The sequence below is a fragment of the Ursus maritimus genome, unplaced genomic scaffold (assembly GCF_017311325.1).
Source record: "Ursus maritimus isolate PB19 unplaced genomic scaffold, ASM1731132v1 scaffold_18, whole genome shotgun sequence".
Taxonomy (NCBI): Eukaryota; Metazoa; Chordata; class Mammalia; order Carnivora; family Ursidae; genus Ursus; species Ursus maritimus.
Window position 1 is genome coordinate 16,134,731 of NW_024424230.1, and position 1,973 is coordinate 16,136,703.

Below are 1,973 nucleotides of genomic sequence, written 5' to 3' on the forward strand. Positions count from 1 at the left end.
CTCCCCGGCACCTGCCCCGGCGCCTGCTCCGGAGTACGAAGGTGAGTGTGCACCCCTGGCTGCTGTGGGCCCTGAGGGGTGCCCGAATTTAGGAGCTCTGCAAGAGGAATAAGCCCCTGCCTTAACTGCTATTAAGGCATTTGGGCGCGGAGTTGGGGATAGTGTGTATAGCAGGAGACTCCAATTTGCGTTCAGAGAAATCTTAGGCGCCCCTCATAGCCTTACCCCGACCTCCTGGTCCAGCGCCTGGGAGGAGCCCGCGTCCCGCTGCCGGCGCCCAAGGTAGGCGGAGTGGGCCCAGGGATAACTCCCGGGAGTCTCTCTGACCATCTGGGGCCTCTTCGTCACAGCTCCTCGACCCTATTGCCCCAAGGAGCCTGGGGAGGCGCGGCCGAGCCCCGGGCTGCCGGTCGGTCCCGCCACCGGCGACGCGAAGTTGTCGGAGGAGGAGCAGCCCAAGAAGAAGCACCGGCGGAACCGCACGACCTTCACCACATACCAACTCCACGAGCTGGAGCGCGCGTTCGAGAAGTCTCACTACCCCGACGTGTACAGCCGCGAGGAGCTGGCCGGCAAGGTCAACCTGCCCGAAGTCCGGGTCCAGGTAAAGCGCCCAGATCGGTCCCCGGGAGGGCCCCAAGCCCAAGCTGCAGCCGAGGCTCCGCTGAATCCCCGGGCGTGCACACCTTTATTGCGGCGCTCTTCCCATTGGTCTTCCTCGCCCTGGCTCCCTCAGAGCCTCGGAGGAGCGTCACCCATCTCGCGGGTGCCCCACCACCGCCCCTGGCACAGTCCGTTCCGGTTTGTAGGAGCATCTCCCTTTTGGGGGTCTACCTCTTCGAACCTAAAGCGAGCACTAAGACCCGGCTGGCCAGATGAAGAGCGACAGCTCATTAGACGCAGCCAGGATTGGGGCGGGAGGCGGTGAGTAGAGAGGGAATGCAGGCAGCCTCCTGGATCGGGGCCCCAAATGCCACCCCCGTCACTAACTGCGCTCACCCTGTGGAGAAACGAAAACCCAGTCTTCTTGCAAGGGCCCTGGCTCCTGCAAGTTGAAAGTTTTGGTGGATTTGTTTAAGAAACTGACTTTTGCTTCTTTGGTGCACATCCAGCCAAACTTCCTGGGGCTGCAGAGAGGTCTTTTCTTTTCTTTCTTCCTTTTTTTTTTTTTTTTTTTTTTTTTTTTTTTTTTTTGGTAAAAGGGTTTTCGCTTTAATTAAAGCTGAATTATCTTTAATCCCTGATCATTAAAATATTTGAAAGCCTTAAATATTTGCTAGTCATCTGTGAAAAATCTGGGAGGATTTCCAAATTAGGAGAGTTTACAGAGGCCTGAAAGGGAGTCATTGGGAACAACTTTCCCTGCCTTGGAAAGGCCGTGGAACTAAAGTGGGATTTTCGTGTGTGTCTAATGAATTAGATTTCCGGGAAGTGACGATACTCAGGTGTTTGGGGGCTTTTAGCTTTACCTTAAAGGTAAAAGGGGACAAGCTTTTGCCTTTTGTCTCTTCTGCTTATTAGGAGTTTAAAGTAATGAGTAAATGACATGGTTTTAAAAACTAGTTCCCTAATGTAACTCCGGATTAATTTGCGAGAACAGTTCCATTTCTCTTAATTTGGGGCAGTAGAACTGCAATGGTTTCATTGAAGGTATGGACATTTTAGTACCTGCTTTTCAGGGAGAGAGGCTGGAGTAGGGGGAAGAAAAGAACACAAGTGAAGAAGGAAGAGGAGAGACAGAGCCCCTACAGAATACAGGCACAGCCCACGCGGGGCTCCCTTCACACATAACACCACCTCTGTCCTACCTTCCTTCCTCCCTCTTTAGTTGTTCAGGGATTTGGGCTCCTTCTCTATGTTGTCAGCTTCTTGAGAATAGTGTCTGTGACTTCTCTGTGACCATGGGGCCAGCACAGTGCCCAGCATATGGCGGGTTCTTAACACATGGCTCTGCTGTAATCAGATGGGGGGGG

General features: G+C 53.7%; 1 protein-coding gene across 1 annotated transcript in view; it reads left to right on the top strand.

Moving 5' to 3' along the window:
* Positions 1–7: 7 nt before the first annotated feature.
* RAX (retina and anterior neural fold homeobox) overlaps positions 8–1,973 on the top strand; it is a gene marked incomplete at its 5' end in the record, with an annotated part of 4,167 nt that continues 2,201 nt past the window's right edge. Inside the window, 2 exon segments of the mRNA XM_040632364.1 lie at positions 8–41; positions 351–604. Coding sequence (XP_040488298.1) covers positions 8–41; positions 351–604 — 288 coding nt within the window.